Source organism: Stigmatopora argus, chromosome 1 (genome assembly GCF_051989625.1).
Source record: "Stigmatopora argus isolate UIUO_Sarg chromosome 1, RoL_Sarg_1.0, whole genome shotgun sequence".
NCBI classification, from domain to species: Eukaryota; Metazoa; Chordata; class Actinopteri; order Syngnathiformes; family Syngnathidae; genus Stigmatopora; species Stigmatopora argus.
The window spans coordinates 17,515,706-17,543,370 of record NC_135387.1 but is presented as its reverse complement, the minus strand read 5'-3'; the positions used below and the strand labels follow the sequence as shown (position 1 = coordinate 17,543,370).

Below are 27,665 nucleotides of genomic sequence, written 5' to 3'. Positions count from 1 at the left end.
CACAAAACTGTTAACTCGGATCTGGACCAGGCTATAAAGTATTAGCTCTATAGGAACTAGGTCACACATATCACCTTATAAAATGAGCACAAGCCGTCCAGCTGACATTCAGACAGTGCCTGCAGCAGTTTGGAGCATTTCAGTGAACTGATGCAGAAGAGTACATTCTGAAGAGAGAACTTAGGCCAGTAATTTTGGATACACAGGACACTTGAAATCCGCTCGCTAAGCGTTTACATACCGGGCGCAACCCTTGCGTAGTTTTTTTTCTGAGCTAAACCGCCATGCAGAAACATCCACAATTTTGCTAATCGAGTCCTGTGATAACAGTGGTGTCCTGACTGAGAAAAGAAGGTGAACATGATATTTGATATACTGTTTAAGGAACTATTTATATAGTGAAAATATGTTTAAAAATGGACACTGTCTGTGCAATGTAAATTAACTTTTGTATTGAGAACACAGCCTATTGTGAGCTCAATGTAGAATTGCTGTCCGTGCAGTGACAACAATGAATCACATTAATGAAGAAGGATGATCAGAACTCAATTATAAGGATATATATTTATTTATTTTTATTATTGGGCTTTTTTTATATCACATATGAAATGAAAAACTACATTAAAAATGAATGCCATATTAAATAAAAATGAAATTAAAAAAATAAAAAAGCATTAATAAAAAAATACATTTAATAGTTCCTTTAAAAAGATTTTGAATAAGGAAAATGACTTAACTATTTGACAATAAAATATGAAATTAAAATAGATTTTTTTTAATATATATATTTTTATTTTTAAGTGTTGATTTTAACCCTGTTTGTTTTTTAACGCTAGTTTTCATTAACCACAGTAATGTTTGATTCCGACCTATAGCATATAGACGCAAGGTTGGTTGTAAACTCCAGCTCTGCTGACTAACATTTAGTGTTGAATAGCCTTATTGTCAGATATAATGGAGTACATTCTTTCATCCAGTAAAAGGCAAGCAGTAGATAATTAAGTTCAACACTTAACCCCACCGACTCAATCAGGAAATGCTGGCAGAACAACAATGGCTACAAAGCAAATGGAGGGCGATGAATTGTCCTCGAAAGGGTGTGTGTATGTTTGTGTGTGTGTGTGTGTGTGTGTGTAATACTCACGGCTGAGAGTGCGCTGTCTCGTAACGCTCAAACGTGTGGCTCAAGTCATGTTTGTTGTTCATGTAGCACTGTGTACACAGGTCGTAGTCAAAGCACACCTTGCACTTCCATCGCATTCCCATGATGCCATGCTTCTTGCAGCTGTCGCAGATGATGTTGGAGTGACGCACCCCTGAAAAAGGAGGCAGCAACATTTAGTAACAGAATGGAACACAGAAAGGAAAAGAAGACGTCAACTCTACGACTCCATTTCCAAATTTTTGTATTTGAAAAATTGCATTCTCAATAAGTCATTTGAAGAAAACAACGTATGTATACATTAATGCAATTAGCTGAAGTTAAGGTCCCACTTTTACCATTTTTCCAAACTAGTTACATTATTCATTCTCTTATCTGTAGGTTACTTAAACTAAGGCAGCTACAACTTGTCTAAACAGTCTGAATTAATGTAATCTATGAGCAGAGCAAAAAAATAAATACAAATTTAAAACATCTCAAATGAGACAAAGAGGCGTTTAACAAAGGGGTGTTACAGACGCTCCCCTACTTATGAACATACGACTTACGAACAACGGTACATACGAACATGTCTGCAAATTGCGTTTATGTCGCAAAATGTTCGTAAGTTCGATTTTGTATTTTTTTGCGAGTACTGCTTCTTTCCGCCGCTAATACGCCTGGCGCTGTGAGGGCTCAGCTCACCCAGCATCTACCTTCTTCGTTGCAATGCAACGCAGTGCGTGAACGTATCTCCAGTGCGCAAAGAACCTTTTTCATTTGTATCATTAAATATCTCGTGCATCCATTATTGAATATGGTTGGTAAAAAGCGAAAGGCTTCTATTGAGGGAGTTGCAAGGAAGAGGCAAGCCATTTCATTTGAAACTAGTGGCAATAATAACAAAGCTTGATGCGCGTGAGAGTGGTGAGCGTTTCACGGGCATACAACTTGAATCGTTCGACCGTCAGTACCATTTATAAACAAAAAGATCAAGCAGCAGGACCCAAATATTGAACGTTGCACAAAGTTTGCAAATCAATTGAATGATGCAATACAGTGCTACCGCATCATTTATGATGAAAAAAAGAAGAAAACTGTGCAATCGTCGTTAGATCGCTTCTTTCGGCCAGTTTCTAATACAGTGGTACCTCGAGATACGAGCTTAATCCGTTCCGGGACTGAGCTCGTATGACAAGTTACTCGTAACTCGAGGTAAAGTTTCCCATTGAAATGAATGGGAAACAATTTAATTCGTTCCAACTCTCTGAAAAAAACACCAGAAACAGGATATTGGATTGAAAAAAAATGTTTTATTTCTTATAATTCGCCATATATTGACAAAGTAATAAATAACGAGTGGTTTAATAGAAATAAAGTGTTTAATCTAACTAAAATTGGCCGGATTTCGCCGAGGGGAGAGGGGCTTCGTTTTTTTTTTCCCTCCACACAACGCACTCGTAAACAGAACAAACACTCCACCCTCACGTTCGCTATCGATGGGCTGTTTGCTGTCGTACTATTCCCTTCAAAATATTCCGAAAATGATGCACACAAATGTCCTCACAATCGGAGAACGCACGACCACTTGCCAACGAGCAGCAAGCAGTCTTATCAGCGATCGCCCCGCTGCTCATGAGAGCTACAGGGGCGCTGGCTAGCGGCTCCTTTTAGCTTGTAGCATCTGTGTTTGCATCCCCTCGAACGGCGACTATGATAGAGTTGCTACCGGGGATGCTGTTGCGAGCCAGTGCCCCCGATGTTCTTATGAGCAGCCAACGAGCAGAGTCTTTTATCAGCGATCGCCCCGCTGCTCATGAGAGCTTCAGGGCGCTGGCTAGCGGCTCCTTTTAGCTTGTAGCATCTGTGTTCGCGTCCCATCGAACGGCGCCTATGATAGAGTTGCTACCGGGGATACTTTTGCGAGCACGAGTATACTTCATTACCCAGAAAGCCCTCTTTTCACCGCGCATGCGCGTTGTGCGTTTCCTGGTCTGAATAGCTCATCCGGTGCTCGTAAATATTGTTATACACGAAAGATATGCCAAAAAAATGCCATGGCAACCTGGCTTGGTCGCATCACGAAACTTTGACCGCATCACGGGCGAATTATTCGATCGAAATTTCCCCCGTAAGACGAGCATTCCGTATGACGAACGGTCGTATGACGAGGTACCACTGTACATAAATCTCTCTCTCTCGCTATACAGTACTGTACATATTCTCTCCATTTTATTAAATGTTTTTTTCAGTACAAACCAATGCATGTTACTTATACAAGCCTTAAACATACAAATGCACTTATATAAACCTTCAATATACTTATATAGGCCTTAAACATAAATTATAATAGAAAATATAGCACTGAATCAACTTACAAACAAATTCAACTTATGAACAATCGCTCGGAACCTAACTCGTTCGTAAGTAGGGGAGCGTCTGTACTTCAACATGCAGTTGCATAAAAGCAAAGAGATTCAATATTGACTCCAAAAATCCCCAAAACATTTTACGCATGATTTTCTAGCCCTCTCACCAAAATCCTAACTGGATCATATTGATTAGTGACTAGATTACAAAGCACTTACCAATTTGAGCGTTGTCATAGAGCAGCAAGTCATAGGCAGCCTGATAACCAGTGCGATAGTTGGTCCTTGTGCCGCTGTCCCACTGAATGACCACCGTCTTGTCTGGAGTGGTGGTGCTACCCTGTCGCCCGATCTCCACCACCGTCCCCACGTGGCCCTCCCCATCATCCTGGTTTCCCCATTTCCAGTCTAGGCCTCGAACTACCCGCATGCCCACCTCCATGTCGCCTCGGCAGGGGCCCGGCCCGTGAGCCGCACTCGATGGCCGATGCCTGGAAGCGCTGTCGCTTCCGCTGCGCCTCCGGGCCTTCCCACAGGCCCGCGCTGTCGAGACTGCGGGCAGTGACGGTACCAGGTGGGTTTCCGAGAGCAGATCGGGGGTGACTGAAAGAAAGAAATGCAGTTTAAGCCGTAAAACGCTACGACTCTCAACTTTCAAGTCGATATGGCTCTGCGCCGCTGCTTCTCAACTGAAATTAAAACTGATATGTCGCCTGACTACATTTCTTAAATGGCGCTCTAGGAGGAACATCCATTAATTTAAATTCCAGTGGGTTAGTCTTATTATTCAAGGTTTGTTCACGCTTATTTCTTAAGAAACCAGTAAGTGGAAATGCCTTGCTAATCACAAGCGCATCATCACACAAACACAGAAGTTTGCGGCTTGTTTATCTGAAAAATAAACTCGTCAGGATCCCTTAGGCAAACCATTCAGCTAAAAATGGAATTTTCTGTTTGTGTGAGAAAGTGACTTTTAAATGGCCAAATAAAAATAAACGTATAACAAAAAAATGTAAAAAGTGCAACGCGGTATGCTGTTACTAGCCAATATTTATAGAACAAACACAACTCCCACATTCTCACTCATATCTGACGACAAGGATTTATTTGGAAGTACGTCAAGAGGAAAGCGGTAGTACTTATGAGAAAAACCAAAATGAAAATGGAGAGTTCCACTACCTTATTCTAAGTTGCCCTTTTAAGACCTATTACTCGTACTATCGTACATAACCCAATACCCTACATTGCATCTCCTCTCTCACAATGTAACTTCCTTTTACTAATTGCCTTTTACGGACAGTGATATTTGAACATGATATAATACAATTGTGTCTTGTGCTACTATTCTCCTGTAAATATCTAATCCAATTATTTATGGATGGCACAAAACTGCTCCATAAGGCATGTTTTGACAAGTGGAAGGAAGGACAAGCCCAGAAAACGAATGAGTCATTTAAAAAAAATTAAGAATACAGGAAATCCCAGTTAATGTTTTTAAACTGACAGATTTTTTTTACAGCGAAACTACCGTTCTACTCTAATTTAATAAAAAAGAGACGTCCTAAAATAGTGAAAGTTGCTGGGGTTCCTGTGATGATTTTTGAATTTTCTAGAGAAGCAATGTCATGATAACAATCTCTATTCTGTATTCCACAGCACCCGTGTTCACAATGACCTCAACAACAAATCAGCTGCCATTTATATCTGCTGATTTTGACATTGTTTTCTTCTTTTGTCTGCAATGTCCCTAGGATTATCGAGACTATGATAATACTACCCGTGTATTTAAGCTCTTTTCTAAAGCGGGGAAAACATATGGTGACGTTCAGGCTGAACTGGTGATAAAAGTGGCTCTTTAAACACAAATTGCTCATCTAAACTGACAGACTCATTTGTCAAGTCTAGACATAGAAAATGAATTTTAAAACGCCGTAGCTAATTTGAACCATCCATCAAGTATCCTGAGCTTTTTGAAGAACTAAAATAAAACAAAAAAATAAGATCCAACCCACCAACCCTTAAAAAAAGCCACCTACTTTGCTGTGCCATCATTGTGCACACGTGACGAAAAAGAATAGCGGCCGTGCACATAAAAAGATAAACAGGCCTGGACTGGCATGGACAAGTAAAAAAGCCACACACTATTCAAGCGAGGACTCCCACACAAGAAGTTTCGGTCAAAATCGTATGAGATGCATCTTCGTCTCGAGAAAAAGAAGACGAAAACCGCATTAGCTATTTTTGCCCTGCATGGCACGTAAACAAATAAGCCAATCAGAATTCTTTTTATTAGAGATTGCATTTTGAACTCAAGTATGACAGATGGTGAGCGCACTAATAATGAAACACCATTTGTTCTGTTGTTTTAAGCTTTTCTTTGGTCAGAAACAGTGACAATGAGCTTCAAGTGAGAAAGTCACAGATCTTCGTGTTCATGCTTTTCAAAAGGAAACAGCAGGCTTCATTTAGCTTTCGAGGTGATAGGAGGACAGGAAAAAAATAATTTCCTGTTGAGAAATGAACTCAGCCTTTGTCTTAGAACAAGTATGGAAAATTATTGGCCCTCGTTCCAATTTTTTTTACACTCAAGGTTCAGTGAGAATAGACGATCTTTTAAGGTTAGGACACAGATTCACATTCATTTTTTTCCAAAAGGAGGAAAATCTATTTTCTAGTCTCCTTTGGTCCCATTGTCATAGGAACACGAGGCCCGGTGTCCGAGTGGATAGGCCGTCGGCCCCACAGTTCTGAGATCGAAGGTTCGATCCCAGGTCTGGACATTCCTGAGGGGAGTTTTCTCCGGGTACTCCGGTTTTCTCCCACATCCCAAAAACATGCATGGTAGGCTGGTTGAACACTCTAAATGACCCCTAAATTGGTTGCGTGTCTCCAATTGAGGGTCTCCCCCACCTGGTGCCCATAGTTAGTTCCCAGGACCCCGGTGAGGATAAGCGGTAGGGAAAATGAATGTTATAGGAATTCAATAGTTAATCCTGGAGGTACGATTTAGAGGCAGGCAGACTTGATCTCTGTTTATAAAGATGTGGCAGCCTGTTTACAATCAAGGGTTCAAGACAAGGTGGTGGGATTACGGATCTCAGGCTTCAACAGCAGTTGGAGTGACTTCCGTCATCTCGTGCTTCAACCAGGGAAGACGACGTCAACCTCCTCCACACACCAACAATAGGTGTGCGTCCATCTTGCAAATAATTACACTCCATGCAAAGAACAAATGGGTGCGTGTCCCCACCATTTACTGTAAGTCAGGCAACTTTTTGTAAGCCTGCAAGTGGTGTAGCGCACAATGAGAGAGGTATGGCATGTTTGTCATTCTTGACACAAGCCACCAGCAGGCCTGGCTCAGCACAGAGATTGCAATCAGTTAGCTGCACCAAAATGGAAAATGAATCAGCATCACGTGTGGGCTTGCTTGAAGCGTGTGGCTGTTTTCCACGCATTTGCCAGTTTTTTTCCCTCCGACAGCAAGTAATTGCTTTGCATTCATTTCATCATTTAACTCATTGGCTGCGAGTGGCGCCACTAGATGTCCAATCCATTTTGACTGGGAGAGGCTGGCAGCGATCATTCACTGCCAGCCTCGTCCACTTGTGGGAAATCTAGTGTTGTCAATGGCAGTGAAACATGAACATTCGTAGCCAGGCTTTCCACTTTGAATGAATTGGACATAAATTATTCTCAATAGTGGGCAATGAGTTGAATACTATGAAATGAAAATATATGTCAGTGAAGGCCATACATTTTTCAATTATTTTTTCATGTATTTAGTCATTTAATACAAATTAAAAATACAAAAATGAATAATAATTGAAAATAATAATAATTTAGACCTGGCTTCCACAAACATGGATGTCAAAATTTGGGTCATGTAAGGCTCACTTACGTATATACAAAATATTAATATTGTGGCCTACATGACCCAAAATGTGATGTCCACACATTTGTAGAAGGCATTTTTAAACCTAAAATAGTCACTTGCCCTGTAAAGGTTTAATTTAAAAAGATTAAAAAGCGGCTGGAACTAGTTTATGTGAGAATGGTTTGGTGGCCAAAGGACCTTGACAAAAATCAATACAGGGCTTGAGCAAATAACACATTTGAAGCCATTTCTCCACAGAGGTGACGAGCCTGAAATAAATCTTGGCACTCCCTATTTTAAGCTGCCCTGAAATGTCCAAATACGTATAGTATGTCAAGCATTCCCAAGTTGTTGGGCTACAGCAGAATTGTAGGACTTGAAAAGCCAAAACATGATCAACCTTTGACCAGAAAAGGGAGCATGTTTGCGGATTAAAAATGAGAATCTACTCACGCCCCATGATCTTCAGGCCACTTTTGAACATGTCAGGCAGCCGGTTTCCTAATGGTAGAGAGAATGCCGTTTGATCCAGTGAGGACAGTAGACGGGACCGAGTGTGAGAGCACTGCGCAGGATGCAGTCATTTCGCTAATGGGGAGTGGACCTTCTCTGGCCTGTGCTTTGTATTTGGTTTGTTGTGAACCTTGCCCTTGGTTTTTGGAACAAGCAGCTTTTTCTCTCTCTTGCCCCCCCCCTCCGCTGACAGATGTTACTCAAGGACATCACAAGACTGGCGTCTAATCTATTGACGCAACACTCTTTTAGGGAGGAAACTTAATCCAATGTGCTGGTCACTCACTCTTTGATCATTTCTTTTTGTTTCGCCAATCAATACTGAGTCATATGCTACGTGCACATTCAACTCTTGTGTGTGTGGGGGGGGGGGGGGCGTGTTTTTGAAAAATGAAATTACAGGAAGTCTAGAAAAAGATGAGGAAAGGATGATGAGCCATCTCACTGTATAAACTCAATTTTTAGATCACCAAGATTTTAGTACACATATATTTGACACTAAACAGATTGTGTAGGATAATTAGCTTCCAAAAAAATGTGCATTTAACGAATGACCAAAGTTTTGCTTCTTTCTTTTATGACAATAAAAGCAGGGGCGACCGGCGAAGCCAAAAGACAATTGTTGCGCTTTTAAAAAAATTCTCTTTTGAAAAACGGTTGTTTAACAAATAAAAGATTGAGTTTACACACTTGGAGAAGGTGAAGAAATTCAATCATCGTCTATTAGGATCCGACACCCGTTTCTGGCCACCAGAAAAAAACTCAACTTTCTACGTTGCACGGTGTGGACAAACGTAGCGAGAGAATCATAACATACACACACACACACACACTTCCACACCCACAAATCACACTTTATAAGGATTATAGATTACAGGCTTTCACTACAACCTCTTCCAGTTGTTCTCACTTGTGAGGAGGTTGTCACTTCAGTTTGCGCTTCATTTTATAATCTGAAACACTTCTCGCCCCTGAAAAGCTATTTTTTTGTTCCTTATTTATATTTACTGCTCAATAAAAGGACCATGGAGAAAGCTTTCAAACTGTCTCATACAAAAGATCATGTCAATTGAAAAACTTTGTAGACTTCGCTTCCTTTACTTGTTGAGCTGACACTAGCACCTTAGACAAAAGCCCTCCACCATAAATATGACACCGTCATGTTGCCACTTTACTTGTTTACACTGAACTTAGTGTTTCTAAAAAGTGTTTAGGTATTATGTAACAAGGCATTGAGCACTGCTTTCATACCGTCTTCGATCAGCTCTACGCAAATTTGGGAGGCGGAAAGTGCGTGTTATCACAGCCATTGCAGCTTCACGTGTTCGGACAACCATCCGGCGGCTTTAAACACGAATTTGAAAATCTCGCAATTGCTGGCAAAAGGCGATAAAAAAAATGAGCTGGAAATTTTCACTTGCATGCCTCTTCCTTGTCAACGGGGTGTTGTTAACATACCTGAAAGGATACCTGTCAGCTTCCCAGTTCCAAACATGAAACATTTGGCAGCTTTCAAGCTGGGGGTGGTTTAGAATTTGTGGTAGCTGAGCAGTTGGCACAGCTGTGAGCAGTCAAACGTGTTTATTTAGGCCGACTACTGCAAACCGGGGACAGACCTTAAAGAGATAGCATTTTATATAGAGTAGAAAAGAGGAATAAATTGCACTTTTCTAATCTTATTACAGGCATGGACCCACTTTTTTGCCACCTGTAAATTTCAAATCCCCTGCTCAAAAAGATACCAACATTAAAAATGTTCTCTGTCTATAAAGAAAGATATTGCATTTGTGGCTAAAAGTGGCTAAAATAGTGGACTACTGCAAGAAATCGGACAATCTTACACGATACTGTACAAAGTACAAAAAGGGATGTATCATTTTTTTCTGTGTGGAACTCAGAAAAAGACATTCGTGGATAGATTGCAAGTCATTATTAAACGTGACTAGAAACAAGAGTTGATTGAGTTGAATCATTTTGAATACAAATGAATGACCAAAATGGCTTTCACACAGAAGATCACACTTATCGTCTGTGGGCTGATAACAAGTGGGGTATTAACATGACACACGTTGAATTTAACTTAATCAAACTTCCATTGAGTTCAAGTAAAAACCAAAGTCAACCACCCATAATGCCATCAAAAAGGGTCAATTTTTCAGATTTTTTTGCATTCCGCAATTAAAAAAACCTCTAAAAATGCCATTATTAGATTTGTTTAAAAAGAAAAGCCAGAAAAAAAGCTGAAACGCAAAAAGGCCTGCGACTCTGGAGCTTAATCTCAAACACAATTGCACAAACCAAGTGTAACTACTGCACTCTATGAGCATGGAAACAATGAAAATAGCTCAGTGGCAGCTGACGACAGACAATACAAAAGGTACTGTGAGGGATGCCAGTAGTAAAAATAATATAACATTGCCAGCCTTGATCAAGTCTCACCATTCACTTACCACAAGTCAACGTCAGAGTATATTGCGTATCGCAAAATGCTCTGTTCCTGCTCCGTCCTTTCCACTCATTTCTATTTTAATATCTGGAAAAACGAGCTAAACCTGAATTAAATGATACCTTAGAAGTTTAATACTCCCGTAAGTCATGAAACTTATTACCTTTATATCGCCAGGCAGTTTGCTTCTTGACATTACAATTCTTCATGAGGAAATTAAGTACGGTGGCCCCTCTACTTACAAAATTAATTGGTTCCAGATTTTTTTTCGTAACTTGAAAATTTCATAAGTAGATGTAAATTCTCAAATTCGTTCCACGGTCCTCACACAACTACCAACAAAACCCTTTAAAATTGGTCAAAGTGTCCCAATTTTGTATGAAAGATGTGAGGAAACACAAAAATGAGAGAAAATTATAAGGAAATGATTTATTAATGTCTTAAAATAAATAAAGCATATGAAAATTTGCCCTGCACTGCTGAAATAGTTCCCTCCGTGGCCATTATTATGGGAGACGTAATACCCGTGTTTGTCCACCAGATGGAAGCAAGAGCCCGGTCTACCAGGGCCGAAAGCCGTCCACTTGGTAGTATACATACTACATACATTTTAGACTTTTACCTGTGCCTTATGTTTGTGTGCGTGTGTGGAAATATGTGCCGCGTTGCATTTGTATGGTTTTTATCGCTTAATAAGGGGAATTGCAATCATTAATAAGGGGAGCAGTTAGCTGAGGTGGACAAGTATGTAAGAGAGAATCTTGAAACATGGATAGTGGTTGTTGTGAGACAGCCAATTGAATTAAATTGAATGCTTTTATTGTCATTTTATGAGATAGAATGAGAGCGATGAAATGAGAGCCCAGTAGAGGGTAGCGATGTTCTAACGTGAAAATCAATGCATCCGCGACAATATTTTCAAAATAACAGATAAGGAAATGCATTTACTTTTTGGGGGATTTCGTAACTTGGATCTTTTTTGTATCTCAAGTCACTCATTTGCATATAAAAAAATTGTAACCTGAAAATTTCGTACTGCATTCGTAAGTAGAGGTATGACTGTAAATGGATTAACAATGTTCAACAGACACATTGGCTACAAATGTAACAGATGTACTATTAATATAAGTTTGTGCCTACGGAGTGGGGCGCGGCGATGATGTCCGTACAACGAGAATGTTGGATTCAAATGTGAAATCTGAAATATGGAAAGAACGGAAGAGGATGACCAGGGACGAGATGGGGGTATTTATTCAGCTCCATGTCGTTTTGCACTCTGTACGACCGGTCCATAAGGATTTCAGATGTCTTCCATCATATGAGGATGCTGGCTCTGGTCACTGACTCACTGTTTACAAATCAATATGCACAGGCGCATACGCACCACAATAAGGATGGCCGTATTTCACAGCTGGCAGGGACACCATTTGCTGCTATGCCAGTGAGCAGACAGGAAGGGGGAGGGGCAAGGCAATTTTGGGGAGGGGGCTTTGGGTCTTATTTTGGATTGAGTGGGAGGGTTGCTCAGGAGAGAAAGAAACGGGGTGGGCTGGGAGTTCATTTCTAATGAATGGAAAGCCGCCATTTTTCAGAAAAAAAAATACGTTACAAAACATCTGTATGTAACGTCCGAAGCTATAATGGGTTCTGTGACTGACCTTTTAACTGAATTTGCATAAACCATGGGAATTAAAAGAGGAACACAAACCCAGAGTTCATTTTGCCATCAATGTAACAGGATGTTGGTATCGGCCTAACCCAAAGAGAAGAAGTGGAGAGAAGATAGCTTGCAATAAACAGAAAAACTCATCTTTGGATATTGGCAAACAGGCTGTTGGTCTGGTATGATGGTGATCTTAAGAAATGACAGTGAATGATGATTTAATGCCATTATTTGACAAGGAAAGATGTCTAATCCATTTGGAACTGTGATCATTCACCACCACCCCGTTGAAAAAAATGAAGAATACATCTAAAGCCACCAGTGGCTATTTGTTTTTTTCTTGTGTCGTTAAAAAAAAAAAAAAGAGTATGCAAAGTTGCGCGTTTAATGAAACATTTCTGCAAAAGGGAGTATTGACATACATGTCACGATAACACAATGCCTACGAATGCATTGTAATTACTTGTAATTACTTTGAGTCAAATAGAACTTGTCATGATTTTAAGATAGATGTGGAAATGTATATAAATCTAAAATTATGTCTATACATTACATTGATACACTGAGATTTGCATATACGTAGTAATGAAAACATTTATTGATAGTATTCTTAAAATTGGTCTCTCATTTTTATTGATTTAAAAAAAATTCACGACACGATAATCCTCTGTAAATGAGAATATTCATTTTTGTGAAATTTGAAGCTATTATGCAAATATATTTTGGGGGAAAATGGGTGGGACAAATTAAGTGCTACATAAACTCATTAGGCCAAAAATATAATGTGATCAAAGGCCATTATTTAATGTGCACCGCAAACCAAAATGAGTTTGACACCCGGGACCTTGACAAAAATAGCACAAGCAGTAAAAACTATATTAATAGTGAGACATAATCCACTAGTGTGCTCCATTGTCTCACTAGTCTACCTCATTAATTGATATTGGATGTCAAATCAATTTTAACTGGGAAGGCTGACTTGTGAATGATCACTGCCAGTACTTCCAGTCACAATGAATTTGACATACAAGACCTTCAATGTCACAATTTAAAATAGATTTGACATATCACATATTTCACATATCACTATAAAATGACAGCCAACTGGCCCCGGTAACACCAAAGTTTTCATAGTATTTAACTTAAACAACGTTTTCATTTAAACTGGTAAGATTGGCTGTGATAGATCACGCTTCCGTGCCATTGACGGCTCTAGACGTCCATTGCATTTTGAGTAGGGGGCGGGGGGCCAGAAAAATGAACCGTCTAGCGCCGTCATTGGCAGCCAATGTGTTCGATGAATAACCTGCAAGGGCAAAATCATCACAGTATGAAAAGGTTAAGGTATATTTTAACGATATGGACTTCCAAGCAAATGCTGAAGCTATCGGAAGGCATGGCAACGTCATCCGGCCGAACTGAGCCTGTCTTGGGCTGTCAAGTGAGAAGCACCTGCCTCCGCTCACTATTTTTCTAAACAAATAAATATGGATCCAAAACCAAAAGCACTTTTTCTGTTCTACAAAGTGCCACCCGGTGCAATTGTGATTTGAAAATATGATTACGTATTATTCCAAATGGATTAATAGTGTCCGATATATTTAGTGTACGCGTGTATGTGTGTGTATGTGTGTGTCAGTAGCTTGTCAAACGCTGACGCTAGCAAGCTAACCCATGTTTGGCAACGTTTATTGGCGTGAAAAGAGATTTGTTGCACAGCGTAGTTACTTACCGGATCTTTGTCAAGGATGTCTACTTTGTGGAAAGCAATAATTCCATAATCCGGCCTCCAAGCAACGCTGACATGGGCGCAATTAGGGGAAATAAATGGGTACCAAATTGAGGGGTCTCGCAGCGCACAGCCATGACAACACGCCCATAGATGACGTCACGCGTGAGGCTGCGTTCGGGTTCTTCCGTAAACATGAAAACGCACTTGGGCTGCCACTTTTTAGCCAGCTGCCCTATTTTATCACCATTATAATCGTTATATTTAGTACTCATTCTATTGTATGTATGAAAGAAAATCTAATAAAACACAAATCATATGGATGGTTACGAGGAGAATGAACACTGATTGATATTTTCCTGGAGCCTTAGGAAGTACAGTAGCTCCTTAATTAACTCATGAACCGCAGATGACGGTGATGGACGTCCAATTTGAAGTGAATCCTGGTGAGGTGCATCTCATTTCTCGCCCAAAGTCAACAAATGTAAAAAATGCGATGTTTCTAAACACGTCTCGGGTCAAAAAGGATTTGACGTCCGTCGCCGTCAATGGCACTGACACAGTAGCCAGTGCTGGCGCTGCAAATTCATTTTGGTTTGATGTCTAGCATCGGCAATGGTGGGGCCATTTGTTAAATAGAGAACGTCAATTCCCCAAAAAATCCGACAAAGTGTACCTCAAATATCTCGTTCCCATTTTGGAGCTTTTTTTCAGTTGACCAATACCACCCCCTGCTGGTCAGCGTATGCTTATCGCAGGATAACAAATGTATGTAAATGTGCACATTCTTCGTCCATTGGGAGAATTCTATTCCTTATCCAAACAGCAAAGTCATTAAAACATATATCGCCGTAATTTTCATGATATTTTTCTGGTGCATAAATGGATACGAATGTTTCTTGTTGGTTTTGTTGTTTTAGAGCCGTAATGGAATATTTTAAACACATTTGCCAGTTTAATTCAGGTCTCAGCTCATTTATATTCATATAGGAAATAGTACAACAAAGTAATAAGCATCAGCCACTTTAATTTGAATGCAAAGAAATACTAGTTGGCTGGCAAAAGCAAAGAAATATTACCCAGTACAAATTAGTATGCTCAATGACATTTGGATGTTTTCAGGCATCTGTATGAAATATGGCAACTAGAACTTAATACTGAATAAACAATCACCTGTCCACAGTCAGAGAGAACACGCCAAAATCTCTACTCATACAGGACAAATAAATTAGCAAATAAATTAAAGCATGAGACGGTAACCGTGAACAGTCTATATTTGAAAAAAAAAAAGCGAGAGTATGATTCACAGTAAGGGCAGGCTGCCCCGAGGAGCCAAAATGATGCCAAAGACGTAGAAAAGTCCCATGAGCAGGTTGAGCTTGGCCGTCTTTTGTGGGATTTTGGTGTAGCACCGGCTGCGGAACTCCTTCTCCAGCGGGAAGGCCATGGGCAGCGAGAGAAGAGGCAGCGCCATGCTGATGGTGTAGCGCGTGGCCAGGATGCAAAAGAGAACGTAGGGGATGAAGAGCAGCAGGTTGTAGAGCACGTAGGAGAGCGTGGGCCCGAGGAGGATGGCCAACGTGACGATGCCCGCCTGCTTGTCCGAGTCCATGTCTCGGGTGTTGTTGCTGTGTAGGATGGCCTCGGTGTTGAGCGCCAGCGGGACGGCGTAGACCAGAGGCAGGACCGACAGGTAGCCCACCTGCACGGCGTGGGCGAACATGACGGCCAGCGGGCCGAAGGTGATGAGGATGACCACGTCTCCCAGGGCCACGTACTTTAAACCGATTCCTGGGAAGTCAAGACAAGACGCGCACCGAGTCGTGAACCAACGTTTGTTCGCCCCTCCCGGTCGAAATGGATTTGAGGTTTGGCGCCGTCAACGGCACTGAAACAGGGGCGGTTAGAGCCGGTCTTTCGGTTGAAATGAATTGGACGTCTAAAGCCAGCAATGGCTAGCATAAATTGGATGAAAGATTTTTTTTTAAACTTGAGTGTCATTTTGGGATCCGAACCAGTGTATTTTGTAATATCCACAACTTTGTGTATATTAATATGGTAATCATTAATGCCTTAAGGCAAATACAATATGACCTAATCCTAAAATCATATTTAAATGAAAAGATTAGGGGTCAAAGTGTCTGCTTTTGAATAGCTATCCACTGTTGTGACTACTGGAAAATTAATTAATTAAACACAGATTTGAACTTACACACGTGAATAGGGCTTGGGTTTAAATATGTTAACTCAATTCTAAGTAAAGTGGACTTCCATTTCAGTAAATATAGAATATTTTGCTCCAACCAGGGATCGGACTCATGACTCCAAGGTGGCAGCCAGGGCACCGTTAATCACATATACAATATTAACATAAAGGAATAACTTAAGTTCATTAAAAAATAATTTTCAGCTATATTTACTTAATATCTTCAGTTGACATAAATATAGGACTTGGCTTCAAGCTAATCAGCTCTTGTTAAGGATCTGTAGTTAGGATTTACAGTGCAGCTCAATTAGGGCTGGCAAAAGTAAACAGGTCTAGAGTAGTAAGTCATGTCTGGAACGTGAGTGGCCAGAGTCGAAACAAGCACACGGCAACGGGGCGGGCGGATGAAGGGTGTAGGACCACTGTACGTACCTCCGGTGTACAAAAAAGAGCTGGAGAGTCCCCCAAAGTAAATCAGGGCCAGGTGTTCCAGTCTGAGTGAAGACAGGAAGAAGAGCAAGGTGGCACAGACGCACCCCAAAGAGTACAACAAGGCTCCAAACATGACAACATCCTGCGGCGCCAAGATCTCATCCACCAGAGTCCTATCGTCGCTCTTCTTGTGGTCGATGCCTTTGGAGAAATCGTAGTAAGTGTTGACCAGGTTGCCCGCGCCATGCACCACCAGCACGGCCACGGCGCACACCATGAGGACAACCAAGTCCACCGAGCCCTCTAACTTGTACGCCAACGCGCTTCCCAGTGCCACTGGTGTGAGCGAGGCACTGAAGCTCCATGGCCTGAGCGCCAGAACGTAGGCGGCGCACGTGTGCTTGACGTCAGAGGCCACGCGGGCCATCCTGGACACGCGGTCGGCGCCGGAGGCGTGACCCCCCGGCACCGTGTCGGCGGTCGCCGTGTGCCACATTTGCCCGTTGTGGCCGTTGGTTCCGGCCAGTACAAAAGTTTCTGTCATGCTGAATTTGGGCTGTTTGGCCAGTTCCTCAGATGGCTATTTATACAACCGATGATGATGCCTGATGTCAACGTCAGGTGTTCCTAGGAAGGGAAGAAAAAAAACAGCCATTTGCAACACGCTCTTCTATTTGATACATTTGGGTGGATAAACCAGCTCATATTGCGCCTGATAATGAAATCAATTCCATTGCCAAAGGTGGCGTTTAAGTGTGTAAATTTACCAAGGCTTGTTCTATTTGGTGTTAATTGTGCTTATATTAAATATATATATTTTTTATCTTTGATGTGGCCCGATACATCATTCAATTATTTGTGCGCAAAAAGCACATTTTGGCAGGTTGTCCAAGAGGCCCGAGGAATGAAACTGACCATTACCACCCATTAAAATAAACTGAAATTCCATTAAAGAACAATTTAACCTAAAAGTGTTGACAACAATTTTTACTCGATGCGCTACCGCAGATTTTGAAAAGAAAATGAAAAAAAGAATAGCAGCCATGGTAAATCGAACCTCTTTACCAAAACCCATGTAACAAGTCCATTGATCTAATAATGTCCCTTTTATTACACGACGTTGTAAAGACAAAGCAAGTATTAGATTCCAATAAATGGACAATATTTGGGTGACAGGTGAGCATTGCCGTGGCAGGTCATACTGGAATTAAATGACATTTTTGAGAAACACCAGAGTATACAAAAAAAAATGCACACGCGTATGTTAACAGCGCTCACTTTATGTTTACTGTGGAGTCCAAATAGTGAGATTATGGGATTAAAGCTAACCGGCTAAACGCTAATGGAAGCTAATGATCCGTTTATCGGGAAAGGGTGGAGGAGGAAATGTCACATTACGTGTTATGGTCACCCCGGAAGAAAGGAAGAGTCCATTGGGTCACAGCCGAACATCGCTGGCCACATTGGGAAGCGAGAAAGACGAAAAACGCGTTCAGGGTCTACGTGTCAACTTGGAGGGATTCGTCTGGGTGGCCATTCACCCCTGATTCGTCTGACCGGCACCATTTCCTTTGAGGAACGTCCGACCGTATACAAGGCTCGAAAAAAACATACCAAGCGTAAAATTGTTCCGGCTTTGCCCAGTCGGTTAGAAACAGCCCAAAATAATGATCACCTATTGTGTATCTTTTTCGCAAAATTAAGTGTTAAGTGATGTCTTGTGTTTTGTTTCAAGATGAAACATATATAAAGAGCTAGAGGAGAAATGTTTCAGTAAAAAACTTACCACAACTCTTTCTACCCGGTCCGCCTATCCGGGGACTCAGGACGCGCATGCGCATAACGTAGATCAAGTAGTAAGATGTGGGCAAAAATGTCCTACCCCAAACTCAAAACAACATTATACTTCAAGCAAAAAAGTTGCTTGAATAAAAAACAATTTCACATGTATCAAAAAAACATTTTATAATCAGAGGAAAATTTGTGTTAAATTGCATTTTATATATTCTATCTATATTCCACCATATTATCTCATCTCTCATTTTCTGAACCGCTTTATCCTCACTAGGGTCGCGGGGGGTGCTGAAGCCTATCCCAGCTGACTTCAGCCCAGAGGCAGGGGACACCCTGAATTTGTGACCAGCCAATCACAGGGCACAAGGACACAAACAACCATTCACACCCACACTAGGAGCAATTTAGAGTGGGGCCTGGATTTAAGTCCAGGTCTCCCCGGGCCTGCATGGGTTTTCCTCCGGGTACTCCATGGTAGGCTTATTGGACACTGTAAATTGCCCCTAGGTATGGGTGTGAGCGTGCATGGTTGTCCATCTCCTTGTGCCCTGCGATCGGCTGGCCACCAATTCAGGGTGCCCCCCACCTTTGGCCCAGAGTCAGCTGGGATAGGCTCCAGCACCCTCCACGACCCTAATGAGGATAACATGGTTCAGAAAATGAGATGAGATGAGAGAATGCATAGTATACATGACAGAATTCCTCTTTATATGGTGTCTGTGGCTCTACTTAAAGTGAGTGAGTACAAAAATCCAGCAAAATTGCCTTTAAAAAAGGCCCACTCGGAGCCAAGTTGGAAATTACAGGCCACGTGCTCGCGCTGGCTGCCAGAGTGGAGAAGTTTGCAGTGGCTCCAGGATGGACGGAGCGCGTTTGGTTCCAATTAGAGCGTCTCGACGCTGACCTGCTGCCCCGTGAGCAGTAACGTGAAACCAAGCCTGTGGAAGCGAGGAAGCAGCGGGGCTGCTGCACGCTTCAGACACGCACACGCGCGCGCGCACGGGGCCGCACGTCCCTTCCCACGCGGGACTCGCAAAAAAAAAAAAGATCCGGCACACGGCAGAGCCAGCGTGATGGCCGAAGAGTAGCCGCTCGATGGACCGTTCGCCAACGCCGTTCCCCCGGAGGTGCCACCGCACCTCCGCGGCGGCCGTAGGGGGGAGCTGCGGGAGGAGGTGGGGGTGGCGGTGGGCGCCTTTCCTGGTGGCCGGGCTGCTGGGACTCTTGCTCGGAGGGATGCCCCGGAGCGCCGCGTTCCCCTCCTGGAGGACCGAGGTATGCTGCTGCCCGATTCCTGTTATTTTATTCCACCATGTTATCAAAAAGTGCTAATAAACTACTGTAGTAATATACTACTTACTAACACTACTAAGTACAGCTAAATAGCTAGTAGTATTATATAGTGGGGGAAAAAATCTGATGGTAAGAGAAGGCAATGAGTTGACGTTTTAGTACTATAAAAGAATTTCATTCCTGTTACTTTTAAGAAAAGTTGTGCTACTTGTCCAAGCAGTGGCAAATGGTACTTGTTAAAATCTTGCACTTTTCTTGATGTGGTGGCAGCATGCAAGAGAAAAAAAAATAGTAGTCAGTCTATAGTGACAAAGTGGGAAGTACAATAATATTATTCACGTCCAGATACATGAAAATGTGCTTAACCTTTTGTAGGGCTGGCAAATATTTTTGTTTATCCAATACAACAAAACAACTTCATTAAAAAACACACACACACAAATAAACAGGCATTCACTTATGTAGCCATCTCATCTCATTATGGGTCATGTAAGCTGTTTACTATTAATATTTACTTTATACTAACTGTTAACAATTGGGTAACAAATGTGGCCTATACAACCCAAAATATAATGTCAACATACAGTATGCAGGCAGCACATGATATTATTAAAATGACCTTAATGATATTATTGTTAGTGTTATTTTAACTATAATCATTATTTTATTCTACATTTTATGGAAAAAATGTTGTCAGAAGTTAATAATTTAAAAAAATAATTAAATCCAAAGAAATAAGAACAGGAAAACATTCAGGCCCTTGATAAAGCTAATAGTATGTCACGGTATTTAAGTCTGCCTCACATTGACAACAATAAAGATCCATTTAACCTGGGACAAATGTCTGTATTTTCAATGCCATTCATGCCAACCATTTACTGGCAGCCTTCCAGGTCAACATATATTTTCCAAATTCACCACAAGTTGATCTTGATTTAGATTGCCAATTGTTCTTATTCAAACAAAACTGACAAGTCAGTGCCGATCTGCAGTTTGTTAGTTACGGGTACTTAGGATGGGGGTCATCCAATTTTCACACAGTGTTTCAGTTCAGTGTGCGAGAGCTGCACGACAGGTCTGATTTCAATCGCGAGAATTTTGCCAGCAAATGACTTCATTCACAATGCATTGCATGTCATCTTCCAGAGGAAAAGCTCCAATCTATGGATCTCTGTATGTTGCTGACTTTATTTCATTTCCTTTTGCTACACACACTCATTATTAGTGCTCCGGCAGTGTTACATAACATCCTAAGATAAGCATCTGCTGCGTGTGGTGGAACAGCCAGGCAGACAAATGAGATTAGTACCTAATGAGTCTTTTCATTTCCTTTTTATATATATATATATATATATATATATATATATATATATATATATATATATATATATATATATATATATATATATATATATATATATATATATATATATATATATATATATATATATATATATATATATATATATATATATATATATATATATATATATATATATATATTTAAAAGGAAGATATTGGGTGCCATGAGGGTTTCTGGAGATGATGGTTCCTTAAGATTTTTGAGAGGTGTTTAAAATGTTTACCTTTCCAGTCTGCCGTGTTTAGTCTGGAGTGCCTCTGAGTTTACGGTATATCGTTACTTGTTAGCTCGTTTGATTTGGCAAGAGAAGCACCCGAAAGAAATATCGGTGATGGCTTTGCCATCTGAAACATGGAGGCAAACTGTTTTGAATAGCTCATGAGATCATTCGTTTTATAGTATAAATTTGAAGTGTGGGAATAAAAGGTGTCTGTGTTGAAAGTACCACATGGGACTCTATTTTCTGTGGGTGCAGTATTTTGAAAAGGAAGCACTGCATCTATTTATCGTGAATGGGTGAGGCAGGAACAGGAAGCTGCCTGAGATTTGGGAGTCAGATGCAACAGTGAATAAGGACAATTGGTGAGCTTTTCAAAATGCTAAAGGAAACCTGGCCATTAAAAAAAAGCCTAATCACAATGAAAACTAAGACTTTTGTGCCATTCCTCAACACCCATTTCATCCAAGTTTTTTTAAAACGGTTCCGCTGGATGTTGGAAAGAAACCGTTATCTAAAATATCTCGATAAACCGTAAGTGCTGAAACCGGTATTGAATTGACCGGAATAGATGCGTTACAAAACAGCTCTCGTTTATGAAAACTGACAGAAAGGTCGTAAATCAGGTGACTTGTATCTCGAGGTCTCACTTTTATTAATAAGGTGTCCTTTGAAACAGAGGAAAGCAGTCAACCTTATATTTTGGAAAGGTAAAAAGTGCGCACTGATGTGAAATATTGCTGCCAAGACTGAGTTAAAATTGTATTCAGTCACAGCCAAGTCATTTATGAGTGCACTGAACTGAAAAAGCACCCAGTTATTGCCTGTGAAAGTTATACGAAGTGTCCCTAATCCAGGTGTTATTACCTGGAATTTGCCCTCTAAAGCATGTTTGAATAGCAATTTTCACCGCTGACTTCTTCATTTTCCGTCAGGTGGAATTCATAGCAAGTGTCTCGCTTGGAGTCAATGAAATATTAGCATCTCGGTACCGTTGTTAGCGTTGACAAATGGAATTATGCTCGCATGGCTTCTGACGCTTATCATCTTCCAAAAAAAACAGTCATCTATCTCCCTCAATTTCCTCACGAGCTTCCTCAAGCCTTCTTCGGTCCACTGCCAAGGTCCTAAATTCACTTTGAGAGGCTGTGTGAGGTGATTAATCAAAGGTTTTTCTTCGTCCAAGGAAGAAGCTTACACCACCGTGTTGCTCATTGGAATGCGCAAAGAGGCCCACTCGCAAGTGCTGCACCTCTCCAGGAACAAGCGCTACACCCTCACCCCGGAGAAGCTCAAATGGGACAAATTCAAGCTCACTTACAAGTATCCTTATGCTAAATTTGCATTTCTATACATTTAGGCATCCATTTGAACTAGAATGGAGCCAGTGAATGAATGGCACCCAATTTAAGTAATTATTTCCATGACCACACCTGAGTTAAAAATCACCTTCCCCATTAAAATGAGTGGAAATGTTTTCAAGTATGCTCATGTTATTATTATTTTTTAAACCCTTTTAGTTAGAGTGGTGACTGCAGTGGAAAACTATTCAAAACTCTTAAGACTTTGAACCCTTCTATAGAGCAAGGGACTATTTTTGGTCTTTTAAAACATTTTACATATGAGCATTGGTTATTTTAGATGGGTTTCATGATTAATCATTATTGTATTTTATAATCAATGGCAGCCATTGAGTTAAATAAGTCCCTGATAAGTTTTAGAAAATGTGCATTAAAGGGTTAATAGGGGAAAACATTAGAACATTCGACCCTATTTAATATAATTATGAAATTATATTTTCTTATTAAAAAATATGCAATTAATTCCATTCTAGTAAAAAAAAATCAACAATGTTTTGTAATGTTTTTAAATGAGTGAAAAATATTCTTAACATTATTTTTATCAAATATACAGACATAACGTAAGAGAATGTAATATATAATGTAAATAGTGTGTACGTCATGAAATTGCAGCTTTTTGTAGTATACGCAACGTGACCACCGGAGGGCAGTATGTTACAGACTTATAGGCACGTCAGTCATTAGACCCCAGTTCATATTCATCGTTTTGTGCAGAAGATAAAGAATATATGCTTCTGATTATATTCTATTATCAGTCTACTTTTTTGCTACCATTTATGTTAAAATATCTGTTGTTTTATGTGTTTTAACATGTTTCCGAGTCTTTAAGGCGTTTTTTAAAGCACAAATTCAAGCACATTTGAAGTGTTTGTGTGACAATAAACTTCTACTAGGAGTGGTATTACACAGTCTGCATACATAGTGTCAGAATTGGGTTTTGAGTGAGCTTTGTATGTTTGCATTTTGTCTTCAGAAACTGTATTGAAAAAGTGTAGGCTAATAACTCACGGCTTTTGTTTCAATTTAGGTTGCTGTCCTATCCCACAAACCTGATCAATGCCACAGACACACGTCGAGGCATCGCAAAGGCTTTCACGGCATGGAGCGACGTTTCCCCTTTCAGTTTCCGAGAGGTGCCGGCAGACCAGGAGGCTGACATTAAGATCGGTGGGTCCTGTCCATCTTCCATGAAGCCTCCAAATCCTGAAATCATAAAACCACACGGTGGTACACTTAGGGCAAGACATCACAGACAAACCTTATCAGGCTTATCAGATGAAGGGAAAGGAAGGGGACAGTTATTTATTTTTTGTTTTATTGAACATAATTAATAGTAGAAGGAATTTTGACTTTTGAGACATGCACTTTGCAGATTTGATTTTGCTTCAGTGAAGTCTCAAATCCGAATTCCCAAAGGGGGGGTTTGCTACAAACGCGACAATAATCGTCACCATACCTTGAGTCAAACATTTTCTTATTTTTAACTCATTGGCTACCATTGATGGTGACAGAAGCCCAATTCTTCTGCACTTCTGGACTCGAAACCAATGACCATCCACAAAGCAAGAGTGGGCTACCTCTATTTTGTTTTTGTTTTTAGCTTATTGGCTACCTTTGATAGAGATAGCTATCCAATCCACTTTGACTGAGATGATTGGCAATGGACATTCACTGAGCTACTGAGAGCAAGAGTGGGCTACCTCCATTTTTAGCTCAGTGGCTGCAACTAATGGGGATGGAGGTCCAATTCATCTATGGGGGGTGCAGAATTTTGCAAAGCAATTCCTATTTGTTAAAGTGAGATGCTGCTTTTTGAACGGGGTTGTGCACATTTCTGCCTTTTCTGCAGGCTTCTACCCCATCAACCACACGGACTGCCTGCAGTCCTACTTGCACCACTGTTTCGACGGCATCACGGGAGAACTGGCTCACGCCTTTTTCCCGCCGACGGGCGAGATCCACTTCGACGATTCCGAATACTGGATTCTGGGGAACATGCGCTTCAGCTGGAAAAAAGGCAAACGCGCGGCGGGGTCCCGCTCGGCCGTGCGGCGCGCGACCAACACTCATCGGCCGGCCGTGTGATCGGTTACAGGAGTTTGGCTCACGGACTTGGTCCACGTGGCGACGCACGAGATAGGTCACGTGTTGGGACTCATGCACTCTAGGCACCCGGAAGCGATCATGCACCTGAATGCGACTCTGACCGGCCGCAAGCTCATCACACAGGACGAGGTGTGGGGTTTGCACCGTCTCTATGGTACGATCCTAAACCCGCAACAGTACTCTATTGTCAGGGATGTGGTTTACGATTCCCACAAAATGTGACAATCGAAATTCTGTCCCCCTTTTTTTCTCAGGCAGCCTTTTTTTTTTTTTTTTTAAGATGGGGGTGGCGCTTTTTTTTAATCAACGGAGTGTCTTTTGGGACCATAGCAATGAAAAATGAATGATGCTGCCAAAGTCCAAACTATGCCAAAAAAGCATGACTGTCGACCACAATGAGCTAATTGTTGATTTGCAAGACGGACCGTGTTGCGTGGAGTGTTCCGACGACCGTCATGTTTTGAGTTTGGCGATATGACATTGTGTGATCTGCTTTTTGATTATGATCCATTTGCTCAGTGACCCACATCGTGTCTCCTCTAGGATGCTTGGACCGCTTCTTCATCTGTCCGGCGTGGGCTCGTAAAGGCTATTGTGAAAGCAAGCGCAAGCTGATGCAGAAGCACTGCCCCTCCAGCTGCGATTTCTGTTACGGTAAGAAAGCAACGGTCCAAGTGGAGAGGAGGACGAGTTCCTCTGCTTGAGCACTTTGCGGCGCTGCCGCGTGTGATCCTTCAGCCAACAGGTCGGAAGCAAATAAAACGGCGTCCGGCATCCGTGTAGATTTGCTACACTATCATGTCACGGGCTCCACCCGCTCGGTTGTTGCGTCGGGCCAGAGCGAGGAGGCGGCAGGATACGAATCCTTGGCCGGCTCTAATCTGTTCCTCATTGTTGATTGGGAAACGTCGTAAGGCTGTGGAAAATTCCTCAGCCCCTCCAGACCGCTGGAATTTCAGACTGTGGCTCCAGGGTTAGAGACGCAGCAGGTCAATTTGGATTTCTGCTTCATTAGACAGAGCGGCTGTTCTCCAAGCCGACTCGCCTTGTTGATACTGAGGTTGGTGACGGTTCAGATGGATGTTTGGGAGAATTAGGTGGCCATTAGGATAAGGTTTGTCACCTTGAGGGCAAATCTATCTGACTTGCTTTGGCTTTAGAAGTTACATGTTGGAATACAACCTAAATTCAAATAAAGCTGGGACTTTGTTTTAAAAACGTTTTATGCAAGATATGTACGTTTTTTTCTTGAATTTCATTCAAAGACGTCAAAATAAAATTAGTTTAGCGTTTTATCTGTTTATCTTTTCTTTATTTTGAAATAAATGACCGTATCGGGGAAAGTCGCGTGCGTCGTGACATCATGACGCCATTTTGTTATGACGTCATCATGCCATAGCGGCGTCAACTTGCAGTTTCGTACATGTGTTTTTATGCGCATATAAGCGGTACCCTCGATTCAGTTATCATTTCTTTGTCCGACAAAAGCGGCTTATATGCGGGTGTCAGCCAATGAGTTAAATACGCGCCCTACAAAGTTTTCAATATTTGCCGAGTTCTCAGCGACTACATTTGTTTTTTTCCTCCCCCGCCAGCATTCCCTTTCCCAACGGCGGCACCGACTACAACACCCCCAAGGACCAAACACAAGCTGGTGGTGGAGGGCAAAAAGCTGACGTTCCGTTGCGGGAAGAAAATAGCATCGAAGAAAGGCAAAGTATTGTGAGTATGACCTGCATTTGCTCACTGTTTGCTGTGTTGTAAGCCGGCACGCCTGCATTGACTCCTCTCAGCTGGTACAAGGATGGCGAGCTTCTCGAGTTCTCACATCCGAATTACATCACCTTGAAGAACGACCACATCACCATCGTGGCCAACGCCATCAACGAGGGCACATACACCTGCATCGTGAAGAAGAAAGACAAATTTCTCACTAAATACTCATGGCGAGTGCGCGTGCGATTCTAAAGGACTGAATGCGGACATTTCTTTCACATGGGCACATATTTCTTTCGTACCTTTTATTCTATTTACTGTTGATTTTGCTAATGCAATTCCACATGAACTAAATAAACAATCAAGCTTTGGTATCCATTCATTTGAAGTCTTCTTGAGAGGTAGAAAGGCATTCCCACTAAGAAAACGCATTCTACTACTTATGATCACTTGTTCAATGATTTGTTTAACAAAAACTCCCAGAAAGCCATGCTAACTAAGGATTGTAACTAAACATAACTCAAATTCTTCAGTTCTCGCGCTTTTTTAACCATTTAGCTCAGTTCCCTGCATTCCGCCGCCATTGTGATCCCTAGTTGGCTCAAAATGTACCACATTTACTTCAAGTCAACTTCAATGACTACTTTAACTGAAGTCCTCAGTGAAGCATCCTACTACTGTTACGCTTCCATATATACTAATTGGTTGCAACTGATGGTGATAGACGTCCGATCCATTTTGACCGGGAGGGGCTGACAGCATTAAAATAAGATGTATTCAATAAGTCACTCCATCTCAAATGAATTTGATGTCTATCAGTAGCAGTGTCCAACCAAACATTGGTATCAATATCTGTATACCAGCAAATACTTATACAGTTTTTGTATTGGAACGCACATCACCATTCTAGGAAACTGATAGGACTAGCAAAGTTGTTTTTAAGGGTTTGGCAATAGTAGACAAGGAGTGTACGACAACGTACAGACACAGCTAAAAGTACTCCTCGAAAGGGAGAACATGGTGTGTTTTCTCTGGCCTTTGGATGTACAGTATTTGGACCTGCAAGCACATGTGGAAGACCTCACACGCCTCACTTGCTTTGCGCAGATGGTCTCGTGCCAAACACCATCAGTCACATGATCCACCAGCTGTTCCTCTTCAAGGCACCACGTGGAACATTGGACACAAGCGCTTCAATGGCGGGAGGTTGATAAAACTCAACCCTCAGTGTTTTTTTTTTTTATGCGTGACATCATGGACCGAGCAGACAAGCGTTTTTTTTTTTTTGGAAGGCCGTAAATCAAAGAGTTGATTCGATCAATTCCAACATTGAAGAGCCAGGTCATTAGAAAAGGCTGCGTGGCGACATGACATCACCCTGGACAGAAAAAGACACAAGGTGTCCAGCAAAATGCTGTTGTGTTAGCAAAGCCGACCAA

General features: G+C 41.5%; 3 protein-coding genes across 5 annotated transcripts in view; 1 reads left to right on the top strand and 2 right to left on the bottom strand.

Moving 5' to 3' along the window:
- Positions 1 to 13,887, bottom strand: part of mib2 (MIB E3 ubiquitin protein ligase 2) — a 34,028-nt gene extending 20,141 nt beyond the window's left edge. The window contains exons 1-3 of one of the 2 annotated variants that reach the window (XM_077604801.1): positions 13,742 to 13,887; positions 3,730 to 4,113; positions 1,145 to 1,316 (exon numbers count right to left, since the gene is read on the bottom strand). In XM_077604801.1, the coding sequence (XP_077460927.1) occupies positions 1,145 to 1,316; positions 3,730 to 3,952 (395 nt within the window). In that variant the 5' untranslated portion in view covers positions 3,953 to 4,113; positions 13,742 to 13,887. Of the gene's footprint in view, positions 1 to 1,144; positions 1,317 to 3,729; positions 4,114 to 7,840; positions 8,003 to 13,741 lie in introns of those variants that run through there. The other variant, XM_077604793.1, reaches the window with a different exon arrangement.
- An 858-nt stretch (positions 13,888 to 14,745) lies between these two features.
- Positions 14,746 to 18,203, bottom strand: ubiad1 (UbiA prenyltransferase domain containing 1). 2 transcript variants are annotated; one of them, XM_077615525.1, is made up of 3 exons: positions 18,163 to 18,203; positions 16,377 to 17,003; positions 14,746 to 15,529 (listed from the first exon to the last, which is right to left on the bottom strand). In XM_077615525.1, exons 2-3 carry the CDS (start codon positions 16,918 to 16,920, stop codon positions 15,042 to 15,044), a joined length of 1,032 nt encoding a protein of 343 aa, XP_077471651.1. In that variant the 5' UTR covers positions 16,921 to 17,003; positions 18,163 to 18,203; the 3' UTR covers positions 14,746 to 15,041. The 2 variants fall into 2 exon arrangements, with proteins under 2 accessions (XP_077471651.1, XP_077471642.1); XM_077615516.1 differs by lacking the exon at positions 18,163 to 18,203 and adding an exon at positions 17,775 to 18,031.
- Positions 18,204 to 19,084: 881 nt separating this feature from the next.
- On the top strand, positions 19,085 to 26,606 carry mmp23ba (matrix metallopeptidase 23ba). The gene is made up of 8 exons (XM_077604772.1): positions 19,085 to 19,445; positions 22,230 to 22,366; positions 23,432 to 23,571; positions 24,254 to 24,421; positions 24,500 to 24,664; positions 25,054 to 25,164; positions 26,106 to 26,232; positions 26,304 to 26,606. The coding sequence occupies exons 1-8, from the start codon at positions 19,266 to 19,268 to the stop codon at positions 26,476 to 26,478; spliced, it is 1,203 nt and encodes a 400-aa protein (XP_077460898.1). The 5' UTR covers positions 19,085 to 19,265; the 3' UTR covers positions 26,479 to 26,606.
- The last annotated feature ends 1,059 nt before the right edge of the window (positions 26,607 to 27,665 follow it).

Bases quoted from the DNA above. Each gene is read 5' to 3' on its own strand.
- ubiad1 (XM_077615525.1), bottom strand. From the start codon at position 16,920: ATGACAGAAACTTTTGTACTGGCCGGAACCAACGGCCACAACGGGCAA. The intron at 15,530-16,376 runs GTACGTACAGTG...TTGACTTCCCAG, and splicing joins CTCTTTTTTGTACACCGGAG to GAATCGGTTTAAAGTACGTG.
- mmp23ba (XM_077604772.1), top strand. From the start codon at position 19,266: ATGGACCGTTCGCCAACGCCGTTCCCCCGGAGGTGCCACCGCACCTCC. The intron at 24,422-24,499 runs GCAAACGCGCGG...GATCGGTTACAG, and splicing joins GCGCTTCAGCTGGAAAAAAG to GAGTTTGGCTCACGGACTTG. The intron at 24,665-25,053 runs GTACGATCCTAA...TGTCTCCTCTAG, and splicing joins GGGTTTGCACCGTCTCTATG to GATGCTTGGACCGCTTCTTC.